This window comes from Callorhinus ursinus, unplaced genomic scaffold, assembly GCF_003265705.2.
Source record: "Callorhinus ursinus isolate GAN/ISIS: 27379988/994484 unplaced genomic scaffold, GSC_fseal_2.0 scaffold6, whole genome shotgun sequence".
Lineage (NCBI taxonomy): Eukaryota > Metazoa > Chordata > Mammalia > Carnivora > Otariidae > Callorhinus > Callorhinus ursinus.
In genome coordinates this window covers 74,102,185-74,129,165 of record NW_027397068.1, presented here as the reverse complement: position 1 = coordinate 74,129,165, position 26,981 = coordinate 74,102,185, and the positions used below count along the sequence as shown (strand labels likewise).

General features: G+C 40.5%; 1 protein-coding gene across 3 annotated transcripts in view; it reads left to right on the top strand.

Annotated features, from left to right (window-relative positions):
* The window catches only part of PRKN (parkin RBR E3 ubiquitin protein ligase), a 1,304,062-nt gene that overhangs the window by 716,357 nt on the left and 560,724 nt on the right, over positions 1-26,981 (top strand). For all 3 annotated transcript variants that reach the window (XM_073894189.1, XM_073894188.1, XM_025866444.2), the window contains exon 6: positions 1,615-1,730. In XM_073894189.1, the coding sequence (XP_073750290.1) occupies positions 1,615-1,730 (116 nt within the window). The remainder of the gene's footprint in view (positions 1-1,614; positions 1,731-26,981) is intronic.

The window sequence follows — 26,981 nt, the reverse complement described above, 5'->3', positions numbered from 1 at the left end:
GGGGCCCAGCAACGTCTAGCGTAACAACCCCTACCCTCCACCAGGTGATTCTGGTGCAACGGGTGTTTGAGAGCCACAGGTGTTACTCATTGTATCTCAGGTCAGAGGAGAATGAGCTTAGTTGGGTTGTAAGTTGGGAAAGAATAAATGAAGGGTGGTGCTGTCAAATGTATAAAGGGATAATGGTAGAATTTGTTGAATAAACCTACTGATTTTTTCATTTAAGAAAATATATCTAATGCCTCTTCTCTGCGGGGCACTGTTAAGATACAGATATGAATAAGGGATTCCATAATACTTCAGAGTCTATATCAGGGGTGGACCATTAATGATGGCCTGTGGACAAAATCCCATTTTCCAAATGTTTTTATGAATAAAGTTGTATTAGGACACAGTCATAGGTGTCCATCTGCATGTTGTCTGTGGGTGCTCTCAGACTACCATGCAGATTGAAAAGCTCAACAAGGACCCACAAAGTCAGAAACATTTAATATCTGGAGCTGTAATAAAAGGTCGAGTCTAGCGTTTCAAGGGGAACTACTGTCCATATTCCAGGTAGTTATACTCGAATGGAGGTGTGGTGTGCAAGTGCTCTTCCGTTGTCCAGTGATAAACTTGTGTTGGATTTTTGCCGCAGCAGAGAACTTCACTTCATGGATGTGGTTATTGTGGAAGGTGTAGACTGTCAGGCAAGAGGTAGAGCAATTACTGTGCCGAGCACCTTAATGTACCAAGGGTAAAGGGGTGTGTGAACAAATGGAGAAATAACAAGGGAAAGAAATGAAGAAAAATAAAAAGAAGATTTGGGTTGAGAAGGGAGAATATAAGCAATCAAAAGAATGTGACGTACGTGAAAAGCCAAGTGTGCAGGACAAGGCTGGCGAAGCCAATTAAGGAGACAAGTACAGGTGTAGAACATTCCCTGCTGCTTAGCGTGGGGGGGCATGGTCCGAGTCTCCCAGGGAATTCTGGGACCCTCTACAGAGGCCGAAAATGGCTGGGGAAGTGTCTGAGGAGAGTCACACTCTGCTACTGTGTAAGTCTCCGTGTTCGAACATGCTTATTCGTAGGAGTGTTCCCTCGATTCTTTACTCTGTATCACATCCTTGCTGTTAACTGACCGATTGTGTAGCGGGCCATGGAAAAAGCTCTGGGTTTCCCCTTAGAAAGTCTGGTTACTTCCTGCCTTCACCTCTGATTGTTTGACTTTGGACAAATCATTTCATGGCTCAGTGTCTCCCTTTCCTCATTTGTGAGATACTGTTTCAGGCTTCCTCCTGCACTGACATTGTGCTATTCTACTAGACTCACTTATCATGGAAGGACATCGCTAAACCAGAGTCACGGAGCATTTCCCCAGCTCCAGAGCTGAAAGAGCAAAGGAAGATGAGCAGAGACACTTGGACCCTCCTAACAAGGGGATTGCAGACTAGTTTGGCATGAGGGTGTTAGTTTCCCTCCAAAGATTTGATGTGGACTTACTTCTAACTCATACCTACTAATAGATTCCCTCTCTTGTTCAAAGAGATTGTTCACTGTGAAAATGTTTGGAGATGGGAAATGGCCAGCTGAGCTCCATGCCTGAGATTTCTCACAGAGTTCTCATTCTTTTAGGAATTTTTCTTTAAATGTGGAGCACACCCAACCTCTGACAAGGAAACGTCAGTAGCTTTGAACCTGATTACGACAAACAGTCGAGACATCACCTGCATAACGTGTACCGACGTCAGGTAAGGCTCGGAAACACCGTCACCCTCCACAGGTTGCTTTCCCAGTGGTGGCCTCTCGTGGGAACCTCCTCAGTGGTTTCTCTTTCTTGAGGAGTGTCTGCTTTGCTTCGACGCCATTCATGCAATGTGAGTGTATTTCAGTATGATCAAATTATTTAAAGTGCCAAATCCTTAGTGTGGTCCATGGTCAAAGCTTCGATGCCGTTCACCCAATATGGGTATATTTCACTATAATCAAACTTTTTAAAGTGCCAAATCCTTAATGTGGTCAGTGGCCAAATAGTATGCTAAAGATATAAGTGAGATAACTTGTGTCTAAAAGTAGTGTGATCTTAAAAAAATAAGTGTTAGGAATGCCATAACAATTTATGAGCACTATTCATTCTTGGAATATATGATCCATAACATTTTATTTTTAAGCCATCTCTACACCCAACATGGGGCTCGAGCTCACAATTCCAAGACTGAGAGTCACATGCTCTACTGACTGAGCCAGCCGGTGCCCCAACATTTTATTAAAATGTCTTTTCCACACACTTCAGTTCTCCCATATAACTTGCCCAGTGTTTATAGTGGGGCCTCACATATATTCATACACCCAAAATAAAAGCATGTAGCTAGTTTGGGACCCGGTTATGTCTAATCTCAGTAGAGGAAAGAAAATGTGGAGACACTGTGTTACGAAAACCAGAGATAAGGACTAGATTTGAATTTCAGGTCGGGAGGCAAAGACCAAGTAGAAAAACCCAAGCCTCTTGGATCTTCAGAGTTGGTGGCTGAGAGTAGAACTCCTTACTTTATTCAGATGAACAGAAAATAGCTTTATTCCACATTCTCTGAGGTTGGCTAGAAGCTCAAATTGCAATAGAGGGATCCTAGCCCTGATATCAAGAAGAGCTTTTAGTAAAATGCCAAAGTGAATTGATGAATAAAGTCAAAGAATCTTCCTTGTTCCAGACTTTTAAACAAGGACAGATAAATACGCTCAGCATTTCAGTGTTGTCTCTCTTTGGTCTTGGGAGAGTGTTAGGTGGCCTTTTAAAGTTACCTTAAGCTCTGTGATTTAGTGGTTAGTGGGTATTATTAACACTCCTAACATAACACTTCTATCCTTTAATAAATTTAAATAAAAATATTGACAAATAGAAGCCTAAAATCCTTAACAGCATCTGTTAGACAAATGTGTATCCAAGAAGGGATTAAAAATGAGGCTTTTTTTTTTTTTTTTTTTGTTGTTGTTGTTGTTGCTTTTTTAATTTCCTGCTGTGATAGGGGACACCACAATATTGCCTAAAATGCAGCTTTCCAATATCCCCCCGTAAGGTGAATGATTGCAACGGGCTAATGTTTTCAACTCGCAAGAACAGTTGATTTGTCTGGTATATCAGGAGGGGAGCTGGGGAGTCCTAAAACTGAGAGCTCAACTGCTCTGCAAGCACTGAGGAATTAAAATCACGTCTCAGTTTTTCATAGGAGAAAGGAGTTTTTCTCTAAGTCAGAATGCAGCCTGCCAGCCAATATTTAAAAACCTTCCATTAGAGTTGGTAAAGATGGCATTAAGATATGTAGTATTGATCGTACTATCTTACCCCGAGCATTGCTCTCCATGCTTCCTGCTGCAAAGCTATAGCCTTCATATTAGTAACTCACAACATCCACCCAGAGAAACAAGCCACTTCCCAGATGCACAGGGAGATGATTGCTGGAAAAGTAATATTGTCTGTTGCAATAAAATTTTTCGTCTATTTTGAGGGGATTTTATAAATAGAAGTTACTGTATTCAATTAGATTTAAGTGTGTGTGTGGAACCAACCACTTGACTGAATGAGGTCCCTTCGTATATAAGGGAGCAGAGGAATAGTCTGTGTGTAAAATAAAGGAAGAAGCCCTCTCCTCTTACAGTGAAGGATTCATACATAGGGATTTCATAAAAACCTGCATGAAGACACACCAATACTTTATGTTGTACTTTGCTGATTGTTGTGGTTTCTTTTTTTTTTTTTCCTGCAAATGCTTTCTTTTCTAATTTAGAAGTGATTCATTCACAAAAAAAACTAAAAAAAAGAAGGATTTTTTACCCTCATGGTTAGTAAGATTTTGGTTTAATTCTTTCCAACATCTTGAGTTTGCCTAAGTATTTGCATGTATACATGGTGGGGGGCAGGTGCAAAATGTAATCATATTGTATAGGTAGTTTTGTATCTGGCTTTTTCCACTTCACATTGCATCATGAGAAATTTCCCCTGCTATGATATATCCTATGAAAACAAGTTTTTTTTTTTTGTTGTTTTAAATAGGTACCTAAGATTTCAACATTTGGGAATACTCTAATCATTTCCCTATTGCTGGTGATTTGAATTATTTCTAATTAAAAATATTAAATTAAGTAACCCTTAAATCTATATCCCTTTCCAAAAATCATCGACTGCTTGTTTCGAATCTAAGAATAGTGTCATAGAAATGGTAACAGAAGGTCAGTGTTAATGGACATGTTTAAGGTTCTGGATGCGTATCGCCAAGTTTATTTCCATTTTAGACCATGATTGCCTATCAGAGGGCTCCCGACTGCATCTTTTCTAGTATTATGTTCATAGTTTTAGTTTTTGATTATTTGCTGAAGGACATTACTTTTGTCATTAATATCTGTTGTTGTTGTTTTTTTTATTGGCAAGTTCGAGCATTTCTAACTTATTTGCATTTTCTTTTTTCTTTTTTTTTGGCTTATTTGCATTTTCTGTTGTGAGAGAAAAATGCAGAACTCTCTCAGTATGAAAGCTTTAGGAAGAATCTGAAAAAAAAAAAAAAGATTGACTCTGCAGTTACTTTCTCATTCACTTAAATATCTGTCCTTTATTCATATAAGGTTTTCTGACCTGTGAATATATGTTTCAATGTATTTGGTTTGGATTTTGAAATATCACATCTTCCTGGAGATAAATCAAGTTATTTAATTACAGAATTGAAAATACAAATTGGGGGTATCTATTTATATTTTATGTTTGTTTTATTTATTTTTGTATGTACCCTAATCATCCATCATTAGTCAAAATAGCCATCATTAACTGCATAATAGATTAAAACCAGAGGATTAATTTCAATTGCACTTGTTGGTCACTGGCATATGGGAAGGTGATTGACTTTTGCATATTAACCTGGTATCCTGCAAGCTTGCTGTAACTGCTTATTATTTCAGGAATTAATCTGTGGCTTTTTTCAAGTTACCTGCAGAGATTATTACGTCATCTGTGAACATGCGCAGTTCCATGTCTTCGTTCCCTATCTGTATCCCTTTATTTCTTTTTCCTGCCTGTTTGCATTAGCAAAGCCATCCGGTGTGATGTTGAAAAGGAGTGGTCCAGAAAGGACCCACTTGCCTTGTACCTGATCTTATTGGGAAAGCTTCAGGTTTCTTTCCTAGTTTTCTGATAGTTTTTATCATGAATGGGGGTGTTGGATTTTGTCGATACCTTTTTCTGTGTCTACTGATATTATCATGTGAAATTTCTCTTAGTCTGGTGTTTAGCCTGTTTTAGTCTATGATGGATTATATTAATTTATTTTTGAGTGTTGAATCAGCTCCTCATCCATGGGTTCAATCCCTCTTGACTATTGTATATAATTCTTTTGAAGCTTTTCTGTATTTGATTCGCAAATATTTTGTTGAGGATATTTGCATCTATGCTCATGAGAGGTATGGGTCTGTAGTTTTCTTGTATTGCCTTTGTCTGGTTTTAGCATTAAGGTAACTTTGGCCTCATAGAATGAGTTAGGAAGGGGCGCCTGGGTGGCTCAGCCAGTTAAGCGTCTGCCTTCGGCTCAGGTCATGATCCCAGGGTCCGGGGATCGAGTCCCGCATCGGGCTCCCTGCTCCGCGGGAAGCCTGCTTCTCTCTCTCCCTCTGCCTGCCTCTCTGCCTACTTGTTCTCTCTCTCTCTATGTCAAATAAATAAATAAAATCTTAAAAAAAAAAAGAATGAGTTAGGAAGTATTCATTCTGTTTCTCTCCTCTAAAAGAGATTGTAGAAAATTGGTTGCAAGGTAGAAATTTTATTTATTGTTGTGCTTTACAAACATACAATTTTGTATACAAAGAGATTAATATATCTTTCATCTACGTTCTTAATAAGTGTCTAATAACATATTCAAGGGTCTCCAGCACCACTAAGCTAACTTTTTGACTTTAGGAAAAAAACATAATCTCTTAGGCCTTCAGGTTCCTTATCAAGTCTGAGAATTGCAGTAGGTCATCTATAAGGCTCTGGCTGGTTTTAAAAGCTTGCAAGAGGTAGGAACAGTGCTTGTTCACAGCTTATAAATCGATTGTATCATTTGAGAAAACACTTGTTTGTGGTCCTACCTGCTGACAAATGCAGAAATAAAAGATGAGGTTTTCAGTGACGCTTGTTTCCACAGCCCACATTTGTGGTTGTAATATGTAAAGGTCTATGTGTCTAACATAGATGTGTTATTCATTTCCAGATATTAGGCTTAACATTTTATTCATGTATGTGGTTTGTGTCCTTCGAGTTTACCTTGTATATAAAATATTTTCCCCTCTCTTGGGGCACTTGGGGGGCTCAGTCAGCTAAGCATCAGCCTTCGGCTCAGGTCACGATCCCGAGCTCCTGGGATGGGGCTCCCTACTCAGCGGGGAGTCTGCCTCTGCCCCTCCCCCTGCTCTTGCACGTGCTCTTTCTCTCTCTCTGTCAAATAAATAAAATAAAAATAAAAATAATAAAATATTTAACCCTCTCTTAGAGAAGTAAGCTATTTGAGAACCACAGCAGCCTGAGGTTTTACCTGAACCAGCAGATTCCCATCTGCCATCCAGCCACGTGGTTCCCTCCACCCATAGTAGTGAGTTGATCTGCAGCCACTCAGGGTTATCAGTTGATAGTCTTACGTTTATGAACGAAAAGTAGTGAATTGAACAAAAAGAAAAAAAAACCCAAAAAACAACCAAAAACTTGAGCCAAGAACAGAAAGTACAGCACTTAAAGGCAGAACGGCGATATTGTTATGTATTTCCTTTTTTTTTCCAAGTTTTTATTTAAATTCTGATTAGTGAACATACAGTGTAATATTAGTTTCAGGTGTAGAATTTAGTGATTCATCACTTACATCATAATTTTGTTACGTATTTCCAGTAGAAATTCCATCAGAAAGGCTCAGAACACTCCTGGATAGCTCAGTTCGACTTAGGAGTGGCAGTACTCTGCCATATGAAAATGACAGGGCCAATGGCATGGTGAAATTTGTGTGCTTTCCCTGACCAGTATGTGTATCTTGCAATGCATCCTGCCTGGGAGAAAACGGTATTTCTGCTTCTTGAATCTTACTTTGCAATATTATCCTTAGAATTTAAAATGTAAAATTTGAAAATTACAAAACAGAGAAATTATTAGCATGATACCATTTGTCAAAAAGAAAGAACTCATCCCCACCCTTCTGCTTTGCTCCTTCTGAGGCTGCCTAGTGAATTCCTGCACTTTTTTCCACCTTTTCTGCCGTTCTTCAGTTTACAAAGCTGAAGACAAACTAAAAGAAATAACCATGTTTGCACAGCCAAGATTTAACTTTCCAGAAACAGATTTTAAATCTCAGCTCCTAGTAGGACATTAAATCTAAGAACTGGTACTACCTTATAATTTTCCTCAACTCTTCCAATGAAGACTTATGTTTTTGATGTCATTGTTGTTTGATATAAATGTATTTTTATAATTTTCTTGCTTTCAAATTTGTCTTAAAATTCATTCAGCCTATTGAAGTAATGCTGCCTTGGGATTGCAGACTTAAAAGATTTACTTGGGTTTGGAGATTAGTAAAGATTTATCTCAAAGTCCATTTGTAGTTGCTCTTGGTATCCAGGGGGAGAGTGATTTAACTATCATTTGGCAGTATTTTAGTATGCATTCATTCATTCATTTAACAGAGATTTTAAAAAATGGGTATCTTAGTTACTTTCCTTTGAATACATGTGTTATGTCTTAGGCTTCTCCTCTCAATTCACACTTTAATTTTAGTTATATTTGGCATTTATGCTGTGATTTAGAATTAATATACAAGTTCTTTTTCTGTCCAATTTCAAGACATTGCTTAACAGTTATATTTTATCAACTTAACTGTTTCTTGACATTTTGGCATTAGATGGGAACTGATGGTTTTATACATTCATCGGGGTCTGAAGAGCATCTTCAGAGACTCCAGATATAGCCACATATAATTTAACTGAAATCTTTAACATGGCCTCTTTCAGTAAATGGCTTTAGTTCTGTAATGGAAGAAGTGTTGGATTTTGTGTGTGTGTGCGTCATAGCACTAGAGACCTGCTTTGCGCTGACAGATCTATGTATTTCTCTTATTAGAGAAATAGCTTGTATACTCTAGGTAATGTAGCATGCCGGGAACAAAAGATAGTTTCATATAAGTAGGGGAGAATCTCAGAGCGTCTGTTTTACATAGCATTACAGAGAGAGGTAAATCAGAATAGCACATTTATATCATAATAAACAGAAGTCTGTTACAGAGTAGCATGGAATATCTTTTACCTTTTTAAGATGAAACAGGGAACTTCAAAGATATGTCTTCTAGTTTGAAGCAGGCTACTTCACACTGTGCCCCAGACCTCATGGGAGTTAGCTCTTTCTGCGTATGCTGGGAGTGATTTCTTTCTTGAAAGAGTGTGTGTGGCACACTCTTGAGAGAGAACTGCTATAAACCCTTCCAGGATGGAGAGTTCTTCCTATGGGTGAAATCTCTCATACAAGAAATTACATTGGCTCTTTGAAATGAAAAGGAAGGTAGTGCTTAATTACCTATAATTCTTTCACTAAATTTATTTCAAATCATTCAAATATCTGTCTTAAAGATGAAGAAATTGAGGCTAGGACATTGTAAAAATTACATCTGGTCACACCCCGAGGAGGGAGTTGAATCAGCCTGTACTGAGGTCCCTGGGGTTGGTGCCGTCTCTCATCACACCTGACCCCCTGCAGGTCTGGGTTTCCTCTGTGGAGTAAAAGGCAGGGCTGTCTGCTGGGGCTGGAAGGTAACTTTGCATATGAAAAGGAAAATACTAGCAGTAAAGTGAGATACAAAGACGGTTGGAAGACCAGTAAGAGCTGAAACATCCGAGCTCTGTACAAGCCCATCTGCCTTCTGGGGTGCACGCGCCACAGGACAGGGTCCAGACGTGGCCGATGCACAGACATGCTGTTGCTACATGTCCCCACGAGCCTTTGCGTCAAAGAGATTTCAATGTTTACCGATTTGAATTAAAGTAAATCTGCTTTCATGCAGAGCAGCAAACAGAAAGCAAGTTCTTTTCCTATGGAACACTTTCCTTTTAGAAAACCCCTTCTGTAAGAGTGCACATATCATGATGAGCACGGAGTGAGGTATACAAGTGTGGAATCACTGTATTGTACACCTGTAACTAATACAACACCCTAGTAATTATTCTGGAATTTAGAAATCAAACAAACAAACAAATGGGGGGGGGAAACCTTCTGAATTTAATAGAATTTTCCAAAACTGAATGAAACAACTTAATCAGAAATCAATGGAGAGTTTTACAGTGTTCGTAGGAGTAAGGGGAAAAGTCAAATTTTGGGAAGTCCAACCTTAGGATATAGATTTCTCAGCTGTATCGTTTGGGGTCAGTTGCTTATGAAAACAGAAGAAATAGTTTATCAACACTGATACTTTGAAATATGAGCCGTGTCAGTTTTAATGTCAGTCAGTGACCTTCATTTCTCCTGCAGTGAACCCTGTAGATTTCAACTGCAAGGGTCTGCATCAGCGGGGTGTCCTGGAGACGTTACAGATGCTTGTGCATGAAATTCATATGCCTCACCTTTCCATTTAACTGTTCCTGCAGGTGCACACCAGCCCCCGCTGACACTAGTAGGACAATATTGCAAATCCTCTTGGACCACTTTTGTATCCATTAAGGTCAACTGCGCATGTTGTAAACATCTGGATTTTAAGCAGTTCATTTTCTGATGGTGGAGGTTAGGAAGCAGCCGTCTCCATAAAGCATCCAAGTGGCTTTGCTAGAACTTCGTTGACAGCCACACGTTATTTTTAAGGTCCATTTTCATTGGAAATAAATAATCACATAGTTTTTAATTAGCAATATTTTACTTAGAAAAATGTAAGTGGCTTGTTCATTTGTTTTTAGTTTTTTTTTTTTTAGATTTTAATTTATTTATTTGAGAGAGAAAGAGAGAACATGAGCGGGGGGGAGGGGCAGAGGGAGAGAGAGAGATTGAGAAGCAGACTCCCTGATGAGCAGGAAGCCCAGACATGGGGCTCAATCCCAGGACCTGGAGATCATGACCTGAGCCAAAGGCAGACGCCCAACTGACTGAGTCACCCAGGCTCCCCTTGTTCATTTGTTTTTAGTTGCAATTTTATCTTTGTAATTAGCAGTTGGTTATAAATTTGGTGAGAGCAAGAGATTATTTCCACTGCAAATTATTTGTGCTGATTTCATACCCTTGGGAAATTTCTACCGGCTAGGACATGCTTAGTGGTAAGCAGTGACATGACCTACCTTTCCCTCTGCAAACGCCATTGACATAGCTATTTATTCCCATTGACCTGTAGAAATAAGTATTTGCAGATTTGCCCCTTGTTGCTTCCACAGCTTGTAGAGTTAGTTACAACCAAACAAGCAATAGTCTCAGTAACCTGGAGTGCAATCAGAGTTATTTATTGAAGTAAGGGTCACGACCTTTTGTTTCTGTTTTTTGTTAATTTGGCAAATTTCACGTCAAAGAAAGCATGGCCTCAATTCCTCTATCTGCAGCATGCTGGAAAAGAAGTCTCCAGGGTTTCTAGATCCAGATACACAGTTCCACAGCACTGAGGGCTTCTCCGCGTACGGGTGTGACAGTCCTCACACCGTCACGTGCACACGTTAGTGTGTGAAAATGGTGTCCTCCAACACCGGTATCACGGGCAAAGCGAATTCATGCGGGCGTCTGCCATCCTTAGCACCTCCTCTAACATTAGGGAGGACTGAAAAGTCAACCTGTTCACTCACTAGGTATTTGCGGAGCTCATCTAGGACTCAAGTTAACTGTTCTAGGTGCTTCCAGCTGATGGGACGCGGGGCAAACAGATGACAGCTGTCTGTGCTGGCAGTGAGTGGTGTGGTGGAAAAGGGCTGGCTCAGGCAGGGCAGAGTTTGATAACACCCGAGGACTTTCTCAGTGTGTCATTCCTACGAATCAGGGACCCCAACTTCTTTTTTTTTAGGCCATGTCTTTCCAACGATTCTTTTAACTTGGTTGAGACAGCATTAAAAAGAAAAAATACATGGAATAATTTGTGTGAGTTTAAGCCAGGCATGCACTAATTGGCCTGCTCCCTCTTCTTTTACACTCGGTCCGCTCGCCGCTGACATTGTCTGCTGCCACACCTTCTTCCTACCTGCTACCCAGGAAATGACCAGACCTTAACTCCCAAAGCCAAACTCTGACACCTGGGGCTGCCCTTGTCAGTCTCCAGATCCGGTTCCTTCTCCCGGGCTGAATGAAAGTGTTCCTTGTGGTATTTTCTGACTGTGTAGGATTGTTTTCATATATGCTCAGGCCAGACCCATATGCACACCAAGATAATCTGACCTAATTATATATTCCACGAGGCTAGGACTGCCCAGGACAGCGGAGGTTCAACAACGGGTAACAATTTCTACTGCTCTGTTGATATTTGTTAGATATTTTGCATGTATATTGATCACTTTGCCTCTCTGAGATAAATGTTATGCCCATTGTACAAATAAGAAAAATAAAGTACAAAGAGGGTATCTTACTTGCCCAGAGAGGGTCACATTGCTCTTAAAATGGAGAGAAGGCATGGATCTGTATTTGTGTTTGTTCCACAATGATACTGACAGCAAAATCCCTGCCCCTAGTTAGCGACCATACTGTGTGGCCTTGGGAATATGTTCGTTGCCTCAAAAGAAAAAAAAAAAAAAAAAAAGATAATTAATTGTGGGAAAAGAGAGATTGTAGCTAGAAGATAGGACTAGGCTGAGGAGGGGTGATTTCAAATAGAAGTTAAATGTTGAAGGAGTATTTGCAGAGTTGTGGCTATTGGTTTATTTGGGATTAACGGCACCAACTAATGCGCAGGCAGGAAATGAGGGGTATGAGGGATAACTCTAGTCTGGGGTTTCTGTGAGGGTGGTTCCTTCCCTCCAGAGAAGGCATTGTTTGGGCCCCTACTGCTTAACAGGAGAGGCTATGATCAGGTTCCTAGGGCTGTGGAGCGTAGAGGAGCTCCCTGGGACAAATAGTTGGGGAGGCTTCAGTGGCAGCAACTGTGATGGGGAGCCGAGGAGGACGTGGTACCTGCTATGGAGCACAAGAAAACCCAGAGCAACTGAGCAGCCCACACGCTCTGTGGTCCCCCAGCAGGAGGGTGATTCCTCGCTGGGGGCGGAGCCCTGCTCACTAAGATGTCATCTGAGGTCCTCCAGGAGAGATGTCCAGGATTAAGGGCACAGGGAAGAGCATGTCCTGGATGACAAGTGGTGGTATCTCTCAACCAGTCTTCATCTTTGTTCCCTCTGAATATCTCTGCTCCATTTAATCATCTGATTGCTGTCTTTTGTGTATTCCTCCCTGCAGAAGTATTTTGCTTAGCTGTCCTGCCTTTAGTTTGTCTTAGGAAAATTATAAGTATTTTTCCAGATATAAAATGATATTTTTAAGCCATGTGCCCATATTCAGATCCATATATATGGTCACTTGGTTGTAATTAAGTGGAATCACAGAGATGGGAGAAAAGACTGTTTGTTAATACTTCTGGATAAAGTGGTTTAATGTTGATGTTTAAAAGTGAACCTTGACTTCTTATCTCATATCATACATTAAAGTTAGTATCAAGTGGAATTATGGATGTAAATATAAACATTGAAACAAGAAAGCCTCTAGAATATAAAATAGTGTAAAGTCTTTGTGACTCTAAAGTAGAGGAAGATTTCTTATACAGGGTAAAAAAAATCAATTATAAGGGAAAAGTTTGATAAATTCATCTACATTAAAATGTAGAACTTATCAAAAGGCACTTTAAAGGAGTGAATAGACAAGCCACAGAGTGGGCAATTTTGCAACACATGTAAGTGATCAAGGGCTGAGAATGTGTAAGGAACTTCTACACATTGATAAGAAAGACAACACGATAGAAAAATGGGCAAAATACTTTGATAGAAAAAAGAGATTATCCAAATGATTTATAAACATTCAAAAGTGGGAAATGCAAATTAAAACTGCTGTGTGTTACTATGATGTACCCAAACAACAGAATACCTAAAATCTAAGAGACTGACAAGCCCAGGTTCTGATAAGGATATGAAGCAGCTGAAACTCCCATATACTACTATGGGCTCATAAACTGATGCAGCCATTCTAGAAAATTGATTGGCAGTACATCCTTGAAGATGAATGTACACTTGTCATATGACCCAGTGATTCCACTTGTAGGTATAGACCAATCAGAAATGCATACTTATGTTCATCAGAAACATGTGTAAGGAATATTCATAGCAGCATCATTAATGATAGCTAAAAACTTGACATAAACCAAGTGTCAATCAATGACATCATGTGGTATGAACATAAAAGACCATACAGTGATGAAAATGAATTGAACTACATGTAACTATGAGCATCATGTTGAGAAAAAAAGCTGGACACTAAACTCCACTAAACTCTTCCCTTTCTCTGTCTCTGTGATTTTTCTCTCTCCCCCTTTTCCTCCATTAGTTGTGCCTTTATGATGATGACCGTCCCTAACCCCTGCATTCCTTATTATTCTTAGAATACTATCGATCTGTCTCCAACACTATGTACTCAGTATTTTGTTCAAAATGTATTTTTGCATTACTTTCTTTTTAAAAAATTTAGAAATACAGTTTCGTGTAGTCTTCTTCAAAGCTGTAGTGTGACTAAAGCATTTGAAATTGTTACCACCTCCAATTAATATTTCTCTGTAGACCGTAATGTTTTTGAGAACAATCTCCCTCTACTAGGAGTAAGCTTAGAGATTTTGATTGAGACTATTCTCAATTCTAACTTTTTAAAAAAAATGAATAAATATTACTGGCAGAATAAATATTACTATTAGCCCAAGTATTATCTTTTCCTTTACTCAAAGAACCTTTCTTTGACAAACTTTTTTTTTATAAAACAGAACTTGCCAAATAAGTTATTTTTATTTGTGTTTTGAAAGCTCCACCACATTTAGATGCAGCAAAATAAGAAGCTTTTCTCAAATTCACTTCTTTATGATAGAAATATAAATTTATCTGATTAAAAGTAGGAGTTGTATGAAAGAACTCTTCCCACAAGTTGAAGTATCTCAAGAGTTCAATTATAGACTCCAGAATGGAAACCTTTTGTATCATTTCTTCTTTACTTTTGTAGGGCTTAGTTTAAATGTCTTCTCACAAACTGTTTTTAGTGATTTATGTCTACTTTAAGCTTCAAAAGATGGAAGATTTAGGGTACTCCATTAATTAAATACTTTAAAGTTTGCAAACTGATTTTAAATAAAATACAAACAAATTTAGAAGGTTCTTGTAAAGTAGTTAATACTATTGTAGTGTAGGGAAGGAGAAAAATATTTTCCCTCTATCCTTCTAGTTTCTCCAGCTGGGATACTGATGAAAGACAGACTAACAAGAGAAAAACAGACAGAAGCTCATTAACATGTGCATCACACATACACATGGGGGTATCCGGAGATGAGTACCTCAAAGGTGTGGGTAGAACTTGGGCTCATCTAGCTTCTTAACAAAAGAACAATAAATTTGTAGAGACATGCCAAGACAAAGGAAAAGGAATTTAACTTCTACAGCAGCAAATTGTGGGACGGTAAATATACGGGGGACTAATGGAAGATAAGGGCTCATTCCTGAAATTTGTCATGTAGATTCTTCTGGTTCTGTCTGTGGGCTGATAAGAGTCCAGTGATTAACTTCTGTCCTTCCTGATGGGGGGGTTACTGGGGAGGAGGGGGACCTTCACAAATTTATGTCCTGCTTTTAGGCAAATAGGGGAAGGGGAAGAGCTTTTCTTATATGTCCTTCTGCTCAGTTGCCTTCAGCTCAAAATAATCCTTATGACAGTGTGGCATATTTTGGCCTATTTTAGCACCTTTCAGTAGGATATCTGTAGTCTTTTTTAAGGCTGAAGTTTTCCTAAAAATGTGATTGATGATGGGAAGGAAAGAGAGACAGTGCATACTGCCACCCTGAAGAGGGATTTTTTTTTTTTCAATCCAACATCAGTTTTGTCACAACTCTGTTGTTCAGTTACTCCATGTAAAAATATTTGTAAATTTTGGCAGCTATACTTTCTGCTTTGATTGGTGGAATATCACAGTTTGTTTGACACAGTTATGAGTAATATGCACACCACAATTAATTCAAGCATGTTCCACAAGTTCCTAAATTTAGTAAGGACATTGTTTTCAACCATGATGTTATATTCCATCAAAATATATATTCATACTGTCATTTTAAAAACGAGGAATATATTCAATGTTGAACTTTCAAACTGAATTACAGTAGAATTCACAATAATGTCAAATATTTTGCCATCAAGAGCATAAACTTCCAGAAGCTTTACTTTGAGTCAGTGAATTACATGAAAAGAATAATTGGACAGTTTTTGGAATTAACAGATTTTCCATTTTCATCGTATGGTGGGGGCACTAATAGGAGACTATTCAATTTAACTCTTCATGAAGTTCTGCTAAGCAAACTAACACTAACAGCTATCACTTACCTTTTTGTACATGCACAAGAAAACCTGGAATCAAAACTGAGCAAATTAATTTAGAGCAGTCATTTGATCTAAATGAAAAGCCACACTTCACTGAGTAATATGCAAATGTACCTTCTGAGCTGCCTCTGTAAAATCAAGCACAGCATTCTTAAAATAACCATGGACTTTGTGGTAGACTCTGATGCTACTGCAGCAGGCTTGTGTCTCCGGTCTTACTCTGGTGGCTGATATTTTAAAAGTCCCTCTGGTAGATGAAAAATGTGGGGTAACCCCTATGCAACTTGTATATTCATCATGAACTTTCTTGAGAAATAGAATTCTGTACTGTAATATTGTGGTTTATAATAAGTATATATTTGGTCTTTGTCCATTCAGAGCTTCTAAAACCGTTGGAATTTCTCAAGTGATTAGAGGAACAAAATAAAAATAAAAATAAGTGCCTTTTGTTATGTTAATGAGATATGGGGGCTGGTTGTTTGGGGGGCCAACCATGAGCTGTAACCCTTGGAAATTTCAGTCCCACATCTGACCTCCAGGGAGAGAAGAGGCTCTGGTGATGGAGTTCAATCCCCTAATGGCCAATGATTTGATCAATCATGCCTTGTAACGAAGCCTCCATAAATACCCAAAAGGATTATATTCAAAGAGCTTGTGGGTTGGTGAACACATGGAGATTTGGGGAAAGTAGCACACTCAGAGAGCATGAAAGCTTTGCACCCCTTTCCCCATACTTTGCCCTAAGCATCTTTTCCATTTGACTGTTCCTGAGTTATATCCTTTCATAACTAAACTGGTAATTTAATAAGTAAAATGTTTCTCTGAGTTCTGTGAGCCGCTATAGCAAATTAGCCAAACCCAAGGAGGGGGTCATTGGAACCTCCAATCTATAGAAGGTGGGTCAGAATCTCTGATCTATAGCAGGGGGTCAGAGGTTCAGTTGACAGCCTGGACATGGGATTTTGGAGGCATACTTTTAGAGGACTGTAGTCCTTAAACTGTGCAGTTTGATGCCATCTCCTGGTAGATAATACCAAAATGGAGATGTATTGGTGTCTGAGAATTGCCTGGTATGAGGGGGAAAAACACGCACACCATTGGCATCGGTACTAGAATCTTATGTGCTTAATATATACTTCCTGTTTTATCTTATTACTGTTGGCAGGGTTTATTCCAAAATAAATAACTGGTACCAACAACTGCATTAATGGTTGTAGATTTGTAATTAGAACAGGATAAAAAGCCTTGCAGCAAAAGCCTTCTGATGACTTCCATGTGCTCTCTATACTGTCCAGCTTCTATTTTCTATACGTTTCCTGCAAAATGGACCTGCAATGACCTATGATTTCCATTGACCCCACCAACTGTTGGCCTGGTGGCTTCATGCATCTCAGAAACCTCAGCCCAGTCCTGGCACAGATGGACACCATGTACCTTGCACGCTAGGCAAGATCACTTTGTACAGATAAAGGCCTCTGAACTGGAGACCCCACCTCCTACTTGCAGCCTCTCTCCTCCTCCTGCCCAGGCCACATGTCAGTGTCTGTCAGTGACAGGGGCTCTTCTGATGGGAAGAGATGAAAATGAGAGGGTGTGGTGAGCAGCACTACAACCCAGAGAGAGCTCAGCCTTCCTGAAATTCTCTTCTTTCCTTTGGCTTGAGATTCTGCTAGGCTCATTCTACAATGCTAGAATGCAAGATGAAATCAGTAATGTTTCCTAAACTTTAGTCAGTCAAATTCATCTCTCACACACCATGTGTCCCCGTCTTGTTCTCTGTATTTATTAGTGAAAATTCCCTGTGATAAAAGGAATTAGGCCTCTCTTTGTTCATAAACTACAGTGAGAAAAAAGAAAATGAGGTTCCTGGGTAGTGCAGTTGATTAAGCATCCAACTCTTGGTTTCAGCTCAGGTGATGACATTGAGCTCCTCGCTCAGCATGGAGTTGGCTTGGAGATTCTCTCCCTCTCCCTCTGCCCCTCCTGCTTGAGAGCACTCTCTCTTTCCCTCTCTCTCTCTTTCTCTCTCTCAAATAAATAAATAAATATAAAAAAGAAAAAAGAAAGAAAGAAAAGCAGGCTGCCTACCAGGTAGGTGAGGAATTGGCATTTGGTTTTCTTATGTCGGCAGAGTGACCTCGATTTCTTGTTCTGACACAGACACTTTATTCCAAGCAAGACAGATTGGCTTTCTGTCCCCAGCAAGCTGCAATCCTAGATTGTTCCAGCACTGACCCCTTTGCTAATGGTAACTAATCCTCATTTCACATCACTTTCCCATTTCGCTTAAAACTCCTCTTTCAGAATGCCTCTTTTGGTGAAGCCTTTTCCTGGTTGTTTCTCTCTCACGGATATAGAAATGTGTACAGACGGTTAATCCAAGAGTGATTTACAGGCATGTACTATTGCATACCTGGTCTGAAAGCATCCCCTAAATCCTTACCACGTGATTCATCCCCAACAGCTAGAGGAGAGAGAGTCTCTGCTTCTTCCTTCTTCCTTCCATCTTCCCTCTGTTTTTCACAGTTAAGGTGGGAGTATCTTTAGTCTATCTGGAGTGGCCTTTCCAAATCCCGAGTTGGGTAGGTAGGGTAGGTTACAAGAACTGGGGGGTTCAAAACCTAGCTCTGCCTCTCCTTACCCCTGTCTCTCTAGATGGGAAGTGTGTCATCTCATTATGCAGAGTTCCTTGAGGATCGACTCAGCTGTGGGTGCACCAGAACCCCAAGCCCAGCTAGCATTGCCCTGCCTTTGTTTTCAGCTTCAAATGGTAATTTCAAAAGTTATAATTTCTCAAGCCCTAGGTTTTAGGGCCCTGTGTTCCATTTCCGCATGGAATAAGGAATGCATTCTACCTGCAAAGATGTGCCCTTGGGTAGGGGGCACAACAGAGTGCAGACAAGCTCTGGATGGGAGTCCTAAGAACAAGCTTTTGCTCCAGAATCCACCACCAATTGATTATCTCACTTGGGACAAGTAACTTATTTTGACCTTAATTTCCTAAATTTGGTTAATTCCTGATGTGGATCAAATAAGTTAATTTATACGAACATACTTTGAGAATTGTAGATCCCGACACAAATACTACACATCTCCACATGGATTACAGTGATTATTATTAATAATCCTTTTCTTCTTGGGAAACCTTTGCACAAAAATGGTTCTTTTAGAAATGAGACATTGATCCAAATGGGAATATCTGGCCCTCAGTATTAGCTCAGAGGAAATAATTTGAGTGAGGAGGGACCATGTTCCTGTAGGCAAATATCTTTTAGTTTTAATGGGAGGAATTACGTGGGCATTGATTGTAATATAAAAAGTAATTATGAAAGAACTCAGGTCTTGGTGGCACAAAAATAGTTGGGAAATATAAGACTTCTTTAAAAGGATACCTTTAGACATTTTAGTAGAGATTTTAAGTTCTTTTAAGTAGGCTCCACAACCAGTTTGGAGCCCAAAACGGCTTGAACTCACGACCCTGAGATTGAGACCTGAGCCAAAATCTAGAGTCAGACACTTAACGACTGAACCACCCAGGTGCCCTGAGATTTTAGCTTCTTAAGGCTGGCTGCTATATAAGCTGAGGACACGGAGCAGTTTCAGTTCTCCAGAAGCAGATATGGAGACAGAAGTTGGCGTGTAAGATTTGGCTATTTATTTTTTTAACTTAGCCATTAGAGACCAAGCCCTGTGCACAGGACTGGGAAGAAGCAAGATGGGCGGAGAAAGGTGAACTGGTTCACAGGCTAATTCAGCCTTGGCCAGCTGTGTGGGGACTGTGGATGGAGTAGATGGCCTGCAGAGTGCCCCAGGCAGGGCCACACTGAGCCTTCACATTCCCACCTGGCCCGGTCTCCCAGCGCGGGAGCTGATGGCCGATGGTGCCTACTGGAATACAGTTACCAGGGAACTTACTCCATTCGGTGGAATAATACACATTTTTGCAAGCAAAAACCTTATTAGTTAAGCACGCTGGCATTCTGACATAAAGATCAAGCTACAGACCACAGAGCTCATACCTGCAAAGGAAAAAACCAAGTTGTAATCAGCCGTTTTTTTATAAATAAATATCATGATGTTGATTTGATGGGAAACTATTGTAAATTTTTGTAGTAGCTGATATAAGTGATCACTTTAAAAAATGACATGAAACATAGTTAAAATGTATCTTGAAAGAAAGTTTATGGAACACACTTCAAAACTGAGTTTCATATTTATATGCTCAAGAGGCTTGAGAAAAGATGAACAATTAGCATGTCTTTCACAATAACTATTATTGCTCTAAAAATTTACCCACGATGCAAATAATCAGGAATGTCGCTGATGGACATTGTTAGTTCTTAAAACTAACTGTTAAGAACTACTGTTAGTTCTTAAAATCAATTCAAACATTCTGTATCTCTTTAATTGTGGCTCTTAACTTTTCAAGGGCTTGACATCAATATTAACATCCTCAGCTTTACGGAATTTGATGAGCTTCTGGCATGTGTAATTGCATTTCGTGGTCAACTACACTTCCTTAACTTGGATGCTGGTTTTGTATCCATTTTAAAAGGACATTATATTTGCTTATTTCAAAGGTTAAAAATGATCATTTCAGTGATCATTTCAAAGGTTAACCTTAAATGATGTCCATAATAAACCTATGCTGACTAGGTTGAAGTAATTCTCTACAAAAGAGGAGTGTAGGTTAATTGATCCAAGCAGTTTACTTGATGCCTGGACTTGAACAGGAGCAGTTGAGAAGACTTTCCTGCTGACTTGATTCCTCAGTCTCCTCTGTTTGTCTGTCTGGTCTGCGTGGACCGATACTGTCAGAGGTGGCATGCGGGAGCAGAAAGCAAAGGAGGTTGAGCTCAGACCGAGATTTGCATCCAGGGTAATTGCTAGCTGTGTCAACTCGAGCTAGTCATTTACCCCTAGGCTACATTTTTATCCAACAAGGCTAATACCCATTTAACAGGATCGTCAAAGTTGTGGTGATATTCAATAATGAAATCATGCAAACATGCCTCTTAAGCTATAAAATGTTATTATCAGTGAACATTTTCCCCAGATTAGCCAGTCCCTCTTGGCCCCTCTGCTACTCCAGAATTTTTCACATGTGGAATGAGAGAAGGTGCCACCGCACTCTGATTCCTTACTGGGAAAATTGTATGATGGTGACCAGCTGACAGGTGCACCCTCACAGCAGGGCGCTAACATCCCCATTGTCATGGAGTTCAGCATGTAGACTGGCTGGCTGGCTGTGCACTGAGGGGCTGAATGAGCCTCTCCTGGGCTGAAAGCCCTTTCCAAACTATTAAGTCACAATCATCCATGGAAATTTCTGTCGGTATCCTTTCAAACCATTAAGATAATAGCTAGAGTGGCTTTATCACAGCTAACTCTTAAAACACACACACACACACACACACACACACACACACACACACACACACACAAAACCAGGTAACTCTTATTACAGAATTTATGCAGAACAGTATTCTAGGAAAATGATAAAATGCGTGGGATGTGGTGATCCCATTACATACATTGGTTTTCACAAAGCTGTCAGTGTTCAGCTCTAATCTGGCTTTCTGGAATGATATTTTTGGCTCTTGCAACTCCCAAGTCCATATGGAGGGAGATTTTGATTCAGGAAATTGAAAAAATTAATTCCTGTCTTTTTTTTTTTTTTTTTGTATCCCATGCTAACTATAGGTAGGTAGAATTATCCTTTTATTTATCTTGAAAACTTGGCTTTGTTGAGATCAGTTTACTTTCCCATAAGCAGGTGGGAAGAGCACTGTGGCTTGCTTCGTGTCCGTTGTGACATCTATTTTACGCCATGCTTTTTCTACAGTGAGACCAGCAGAAGGCATAGAATCTTCTCTCCTCCCCCAGTCTCTCACCATGTCTGATTTTCCTACTTCCCCGGTTTCCATTGACATTTGTTTGTGAGCACGGATTCATTTGCCCTGGAATCACTGAGTGACACCAACCTAATCAGCCTATGGTGAACAGAGATGGATAGAAAGTCTGGGCTTTGGAGAAAGAATGCCACGTTCACAAGCCCATTTCACTTCTCACTGCCTTTTTCTCGGGGCAAATTCTCCAGCCTCTCTGAACTTGTTTGAAAGGTTCTGAAAATTAAATGAGATGAAGCTGGAAGAGTGCCTGGCACAACAGCAAAACACAGTAAATCTTAGCTAAGATGTGGGCTCTGAGTTACTCCCCGAGAGAGTGCATTGTAGGTGAGTCTTTACAAGGCTTGTCGCCATATTTTGCTCTCCAGCTTACACCAGCCGTGGTGTTATGAAGCCTAACTAAAGAGTATTCAGTGACCGCTCTGCCTGCTTCGAAATCCAGACATCATCTGTCCGAAGAAACTTCTCATAAATGAGCTTTCTTTGTTTTTGTTTTTGTCTTTTCTGTGTGTTTTTGGTTTTTTTTGTTTTTTTGTAGCTGAATAAGATTATTCTTCTTCTCTGAGAAAAGAAATGTTTTAAGGCCAGTTCTATACTTTTATGAGTGTAGGCATGACAGTGTTAAATTTAGTCAACACTCTATGCAACCCCAGTTTTCCCTTTTAATGCTAAGGAATGAGGCAACAAAATGTCACTCTAATATCCTGACACAGCTGTGGCTTAGTCATTCTCAAGCAGGGGTGGCTTTGCACCCCAGAGGACATTTGATGATGTTTAGGGGTATTTTTGATTGTCACAACTTGGGGGGGAGGTGCTCCTGGCCTAATATTGAGGTCAGGGATGCTGCTAAATGTCCTACAATATTCAGGACAGCCTCCCACAACAAAAAGTTTTCTGGCCCTAAATCTCAGTAGTGCTGAGGTTGGGAACGTGTGTTGTAGGAGGACGAGGTGGAGCTGGCCCTGCTCTGATTTTGTAGGGCAGACAACTCCCGTCGTGTTAGCTGGCGACTCCATCTAACTCTTCAACCTTGTGGAGTCCAAACTCTACCATTCCTCTAAGTTGTCCCACGGTCTGAAGATTGTAAAACCTTAGTTCCAAATTGCAGCTTCTGCAAATGAATTCCTCGCCCTTCACTTTCAGCCGTGGGGCTGGCTCTTTTCCACTGGATCTTGAAAAATGAGGAGGACAACTGGGCTTAGCTTGTATCTGAAAACATGCTCAGTGGGTTTCCACTAGAGTAGCTGTTAGGAAGTATGGGCTGTGAAGAGGGCGAGGCTGGTTGTGTGGAGATAAAATCATTCTAAAAGTCATTTTCCTGAACCACCAAACTGTAATTTAGTTCTGTATTTTAAATATATTCAGAAAACCTCTTTCAGGTTTAAAAGGTGTCACCCTTTGAGTTTATGTTAACTAGGGTTTTGTGGAATTTTTTGTTTGTTTTTTGTCCCCCAGTGAAAGTGAATTCCTAAGTCCATGAAGAATGGAAACAAAGACACAGTTCTCTAGTAAAGCAGTCAGAAAAGTCAATTAATTTCATTCCGGAAGAAAAATCCTCCATTTTGCATCAGTGTGATTTCAGAATCACTGTGGAATGTTTTCATGCTGTGGGTGATTAGAAAGCAAGGGGAATGGAGGAGGTCAGGCAAAGAGCATCTCGCCATCCTTCAACTTCAGTCTGCACACCTCCATGACCCTGGTGATGTCGAAGGCGGAGTCCCTATGGCATCATTGCATCCTGGTATCAACCTGATCCTTGCCAGGCTTATCACGGGTTTCTGGTCTTTCGTGGAACTGGCGAGACACTTCTCGGGGCCGCAGCCTCCATTTACAGAAGCCGTGTGTCTCCATGAATTATAGAAGCCACATGTGAGCTGCATGTGACCATCCGAGACTCGTATCGATTTAAGTCCCATAGTCGGCTGGAGCCGCACCAGGCTGTGAAAAATCTTTTCCTGATCGAACTTCTCACAGCTAGTGTGCGCTACATGTGTTTACAGACATCGCCTCCTTTCTGGCTCAGAATCGCCCCGTGAGGCAGGTACCATTGTTGTTCCCAGGCCCCACGTAAGTCACCTGAGGCTTGGAGGGAGGAGGTTCGGAAACATATCCAGTGCCACCCAGCTGAAGTGACAATAGGGTCTCAATCCCAGGCCATGTACCAAAGTGTATATACCTATGCGTGCTCCATGCTGCCTTGTTATGGCTGAATACGTCTAAGGAAGACCTTACCCAGGGACCAAAGATCGGGATGCATGATGCCAAGTCACCACCTGTCCTGTTACTTTGATGCCTGGTGCTTCCTACGTTGTTCTCAGGATGCACGGACATGTGCTATACAAATACCGTACGTCTGTGGGATTTTATAGCAAGAAGATGCCACCCCGCCAGCTCTCATGTGACAAGCATGTTGCTTTTCCTACCTAGTCTGTCTTGGCACTCTCCATGTCTGAACCGACTGGGCCGAGTGTGTAGCCATACGTCTGAGATGTGACCGTCTGCTGCGAAGCCACTGCCCTCCCGGGGCGGCGAGCATGTTTTCTGGGTAACTGGCTGTTTGTATTGATTCTTCTGTGAATTACTTGCTTTGACCTCCCCTGTCCCAAGTTTTCTATCAGGTGATTGTCCTTTTCTTAAAAAAAAATAAGTTGGGAAGGTTTCTTTATATCAAGAATGCTGGCCAGCACTTTTCTCTCTCTTGTATATGATAAATGTATATATTCCCTCATTTATGTTAGTTTCTCTTTCACTCTGTTTTGAGTGTCTTTCTATGCCAAGTGTTAGATTTTAATGTGTTCAACTATAGTGATTTTGATTTTTCAGCCCTCTTAAAAGGGAACTTCTTTGCCAGTGCTGGGTTGTTAATCTGATTTACCTGGGTTGTATTCTCATACCTTTACAATTCTGTTGTTTTAAAACATTTTATTCTTTGACCTTCCTAAGCATGTGTGTTGAAGAATGCTGAAAGATCCAACTTCCACGATTTTTATCATTATTATATTAATTATTCCAACACCATTTATCAGTTGATTTGAAGTGTTACAGAGTCATAACCTGAAATCACACAGACACATCTGCATCTCTTTTGGACCTCTGTCAGGGAGAGGGTCCACTTCTGTTCCATTCCTTACTTACTCTATGCCAAGGGCATAGTTTAATTACTGTAATTTTACATAAAATTTAAAGTATGGTTGGAAAAGTCTTTGCATTGGCCATCTTGTTCATCAATTTTTTTGGCTAGTCTGTGATTCTTCATTCAGAACAAATTAAATGAATTTTTTCATGTTCTAAAGCAGATAGAACAGAGGGAGCAATTTGAATTTACACACACACACACACACACACACACACACACACACACACACACACACCATTCCTATAGCTCAGGTGGCCATGAACTTCCTAAGCATAAATGAAACTCATTTTTCAACATGGCATCAATTTTAACTTACGAGGATCAAAGGTCAACATTCTTGTTGATTGGGGGATATTGTTTTAATGTTTTGAAAAATCCTGGAATTACAGATTTCTGTGTCTGAAAGCTGTTTGAGAGGTGCTATCATTTATATTTCTCCCTGTAGACAGGAGCACAGCTACACTGAACTAGGAGAGAGAAGTCTTCCCCTCCCTCCCTCCCTCCCTCCCTCCCTCCCTCCCTTCCTCCCTTCCTTCCTTCCTTCCTTCCTTCCTTCCTTCCTTCCTTCCTTCCTTTTTAAAGGTTTTGGCTTATCTCTTCCACATTGCAGATTTGCAGCTCTGGTTTGACCTTGAGTCCCCTGCATACCAAGTGACAGTGTTTCTACTTTGGGACACCCCCTTGGGCACCTGCTGGGAACTTTTCTTTCAAAGACTAATTTCCTGAATCTCTGGCTAAAGAGAGAAGGTTAATAGTTTAGGGAGTTTGTTTACAGGCCATTAGAAACAATTAGCACATTGCTGAGATTAAAAGCACTGCTCAAGAATGTTGGATGGCCTAGAAATGAAACAGGACTTTTAGAACCATCTATTTTTAGCACCTAATTAAGACAGACTCAGAGATCTCCATCCTCCCATACCATACTATTTCATATTTTAATTATCAAGAAATTCTTAATTTCCTCCAAGCCAAGTCCTGCCTGCAATAACTTCAGGTAATACTAACTTGAAACCCTACTCATGGATTCTTATGAACAAATTTTTAAATCACCCCTTAGCCTTCTTTCTAGGCTGATTATTTCCAACCCCTGTACCTTTCCTCTTTGGCATTTTTTTTTTCTTAATATTCTAATTTCTTAACAATTTCCCTTTTCCCCTTTGTTCCAAATAGGCAGTTCTCCCCGATGCTCCCGGGATACACCAGCCATTCATATTCCTGTTTTAGCACCTGAGGCCCACTGCTCTTCCTTCCAAAACACCTGCCCCTCACCCCTCACCTGGTTCTGTTAGTGTCTGAAGACCCAGTACGGTTGTCACACGTTACGTGAAGTTTCTGCACCTTCTTTATTTTGTACTGAAGTCCCACTCCACGTCGTGTCAATAGGGAAACCCTCCTGCAATCACTGGTGCCTCACGTGTGTCCTCCACACGCTTAGTGACCTCACGGCCCAGGAACAAGTTGTTGAACTGTGTCTTATCAGTGTGCCCGGCTACATTTTGGTTTGTTGACATTTTTTTTTCCTCTTAATTATTGTAGAGATAGAAGCACTTTAATATCTAATATACGATTGAGTTCATTGGTGTTTTCTGTGGTGTGTACTGCATCTCCACGTGAATGTTGATCAACCATCAGCCCAATGACGTTTAATAAAAGAAAAAAAGTAGTTATGCTCCTCAGAAATGTCATCAGAGCCCACTTCCGCAGGCTTCCCCTTATGGAACTCACTGTCTGCATTCCAGAGCTCGGGCCTCCCTCTAGTTCTTTGAGCAAACCGTGCTCCCTCTTGCCACAGGAACTTGGCACATGCTGCTTCCTTCACCTCTAAACTTGTCCTAATTTCCACCCCCACCCCCCCAACACAACTTTGCCTAATGAGGGTTAGCTTTAGAACATGAAAAAATTCATTTAATTTGTTCTTAATGAAGAATCATAGATTAGCCAAAAAACTTGATGAACAAGATGGCCAATGCAAAGACTTTTCCAATCACACTTCAAATTTTATGTAAATAAAATTGGCCATCAGGAAAACCTGGCACCCACATTTCTTCACCTGCTGAGTGCCAGGCCGATGGGGCTGACCTGGCTAACCAGGTGGGAGTCCTCTGTTTTCCTCGATGCCGTGAGTGGCCCTCCGAAAGCTACGGCTCTGAGAGGACAGAGATGGCAAGCCGGCTTGTAGGATCAGCAGTAGGTTACCACGCAAAGGAGCTGGTTGGTCATTCCTAGGAGAAGGGTCCCATATGCCACATCATAGAGACTGGTCTGTGTTGGCCCAGACAGGAAGCGAAGTAAGCTGGAGTTTGACCCCAGCAAAGTAAAAGTGGAGGATGTAAGAAAAGAATTTGGGGACCCACTTGCAAAGGGCCTTGTAAGTCCTTCTGAGGAGTTGTTTCCTTGTCACTCAGTC